Source organism: Pteropus vampyrus, unplaced genomic scaffold, assembly GCF_000151845.1.
Source record: "Pteropus vampyrus isolate Shadow unplaced genomic scaffold, Pvam_2.0 Scaffold361, whole genome shotgun sequence".
NCBI lineage: Eukaryota > Metazoa > Chordata > Mammalia > Chiroptera > Pteropodidae > Pteropus > Pteropus vampyrus.
In genome coordinates this window covers 138,620-141,768 of record NW_011889142.1, presented here as the reverse complement: position 1 = coordinate 141,768, position 3,149 = coordinate 138,620, and the positions used below count along the sequence as shown (strand labels likewise).

The 3,149-nt window shown below is 41.6% G+C and overlaps 1 protein-coding gene across 1 annotated transcript in view; it reads right to left on the bottom strand.

Moving 5' to 3' along the window:
• The window catches only part of ZDHHC15 (zinc finger DHHC-type containing 15), a 49,101-nt gene that overhangs the window by 13,619 nt on the left and 32,333 nt on the right, over positions 1 to 3,149 (bottom strand). Inside the window, exon 10 of the mRNA XM_011379511.2 lies at positions 2,372 to 2,475. Within this exon, the coding sequence (XP_011377813.1) occupies positions 2,372 to 2,475 (104 nt within the window). The remainder of the gene's footprint in view (positions 1 to 2,371; positions 2,476 to 3,149) is intronic.

Here is a 3,149-nt window from a genome sequence, read left to right as displayed (position 1 = left end):
GTTTCGATGTGGACGTGGGAGGCGAGCCCGGCGTTGGCCTAGTCTGCCGTCTTGACTGGACTCTGCTGTGCAATTTCTTTTCTTGGCAAGTTTTTAAAAGTGGACCTTTAAAAATCTATAAACTGAAAAGTACATAGGAGCAACGAGAGACACTGGTTGCTACAGTGGTTACAGGTTAGCACTTCGGAGTCAGATTCTGTTCGTAAGTTGCTGTACTCAAATAAGGCAGTGTTTTCAAAGAAGACACGACTATATAGTTCCTGACTGGGATGTTACATTTTTGCTCAACAAACTACTGTTTTGCTATATCGTATAGATTCATATACATTTTAGAATGTTTCACATTACACAATGTACAAGTATATCTAGTAAACTAAATATTATACTTTGGGCTAAGAATCAAACCTTCACATTATTCCTAAAAGAAATTAAGTAATTTTAACTTACAGCAGCTTTGTCAGGAATGTCAGATGTTAAAAGTTAAAGGACTGCTTGTATATGACAAGTTGTGCACAGAACCAACTGGACAGATAGTGAGAACTTGTGTTAGAGGCAAGTTCAGTTCTCCGCTAGTTAAATTTGTTAGATACTGGAACGGGTGAGAGTAGCATTGTGGAATCTCTTCCAATGGACTTCAAAAAAATCCTCATATCTGGGATGCTGTAGCGGTTTTGCTAAAGCTCAAGGTAGCTTATAGTCTATGATTTTACAATTTATGGAAGTCGAATGTGTTAGACAACAAGCTGGCATCCAATTACAACACCGTGTCTCACATGTATTCGTCCAAAGGACAGACATAGCATTATATTGGAAAGAATACGGGATTTGGAATCAGGAGACCTTACTTTAAATCCAAGTTCTGCCTCTTTCTTGCTATGTGACCTTGGATAAGTTATTTAACATGTCCAAGTCTCAGTTCTCTCAATTATAAAATGGGGATGGTATGAATAATGACGGGTGCTGGACCTAACAGTTGTGAGAAAGGATATGAAAAAAGGTATATAAAACTACTTTGTCAACTCTAAAATGGCATACAGCGTTTTATGATTATTTTTGAGCAGGTCTGGAATTGGAAACTCTCAAGAAAATAACTTCTTTATAATGTAGTGCGACATTTATACTTCAAGAGTTCTGCTTGTCGACACCAGGCTCAGATATGAATAGATTTTTTTTTCCATTGTGGAGTTATTTTAAACCAGGTTAAGACCCTATAAGTCTCTGATTTCTATTAGCTTGTGCTTTTTTTTAATACCAAAATCAAAGTTCTCTTTACATGTAACTGCCATAAGGAAAAGTCTGTTCAGGAAGACTGACAGCTGAAGGAAGGTAGGTCCAAATGCAGTCAGCTTTTCAATCAAGAGTCAGCAGGAGAAGGTAAGGGAGTTGCTTGCATTACAAGTTCTTTGGCCTGGGTAAGAACTCTTTCCTTTTATAATTACGGGACTGTTTTGTCTTCCTTCCTCACTCTAAAACTGGACTTCCAGGTATAGAATCTGGGCCTAGAAAATCTGACTGGGCTAAAGGCTTGTTTCCCAGCTCTCCTCCCCACGTCAGAGAGCCTAGGTACAGTTTGTGCTAACCACTACAAGTTCCCACTCAATATTTCTGTCACCTACCGCATTACTGAGACCACCCGCTAAAAATTACTCCCCGATGCCTGCTCTTAGCAACATAAACAAATGTTGGAGGCACAGTAGTAAGCATAGCATCACATGCAAAGAATAGGTGGCAATGGGGGTACGAGACATGAGAACCTAACCTTCAGCTCTTCACAGAGAAATCTCAAGATGACCCAGTCTGTTGGGAGAAAGTCGGCAGGGCAAAGTTCTGCTTCCTGATTTGTCCTTCGCCCTTCTGCCTTTTGGAAAACTAGGCTCCACGCATGGCAGGCTTGCCTGCATACACCAGGTTTTATTTTTCCGTGTATTTAAAGCATTCTAAAGTAGAATGGGAATGAGATTTTAGAGAAAATTTAACCAGCGTGCACGAATCACGATAGAGAAGGGTAAGCTGCTGCTCATTGACTGAATTAACTCAAGCAAAAGGACGGCGAGTGACCAACTGACAGAACTGTTTAGACAAATGCACGGTACCGTTTGGTAGATTTTCTGATTTATCTGATTCATGGTATCACAAAGCTGGTGATGAACCTTCCAAGCTGCCGTCTTATCCCACCTAAGCCATCCGCACTTGCTGAGCAGATGTGACCGTACTTGCTCTTCTCCAGCCAAAGGGCCCTTATGAGGCTGCCATGTTGTATAATTTTTCTAGGCACTATCTTCCCATTACACTGCATTGGTTGTGCTGACATGCACTTTATTAGTGCTCGCCCTGCTGGGTGGAGAAAAGAATTCCTTATGAGCCTTCTTACCTCGGCTGTCGTCATCATTGTCTTCCCAGGTCTCTTCATTTGCCAGAAGTGGGTTCTGTGACTCATTCATAGACCTCACAGGGAAGGAGTGTCCATCACCTGGGCTGGTGGGGAAGAGAAAAGCAGTGAGCTCTGGCAGCTGACATAGATGCTTTATGAAATTAATAACCCCACTACAAAGAGGAACAGGGTGCTTACAACAATTTCAACCATTTAACTTGTATGCTGAAGCCATAGTGGAATAGGATCTCACAACAGCATCATTTAGTTTCTGTACGGCCCTCAATTTCTATATCTTGATCGTTCGTCTGCATCGGGGTTACTGGGCATTGTGAGAGACAAGTTAACGAGGTGCTTACAAACTCGTGTGCATAACGAGCTTCATAAATATCATTTAATGCTGGTGATCCCAATCGATATCCCATTATCGATTGTTTTGGTTCTAAATATTCTAGAAAAATTAGCAGATTCAGAATCATTGACTACAGTACAGATAAACTGCTGAGAACTGGCGACAGGTAAAAATGTCTCAGCATGCCACTATGGACGCTGAGGGAAAGAGCTGGGGGAAAGAGCCACCTCATGGGGATCTGTGATGGCCTAGAGCCACTTCCCTCGTTAACCTCTAGCAGATGGGGCGCGTTGGAGGACACTGAGCTGGCCCTGGCTAAAGTGGTTACAATTCGAACATCTGAGTAAATATATCTGAATACATTCCAAATTTTTGTCTGAGTGACTTTTAGATTACTCATTGGATATTACCTGTGCCTTTTCTCCT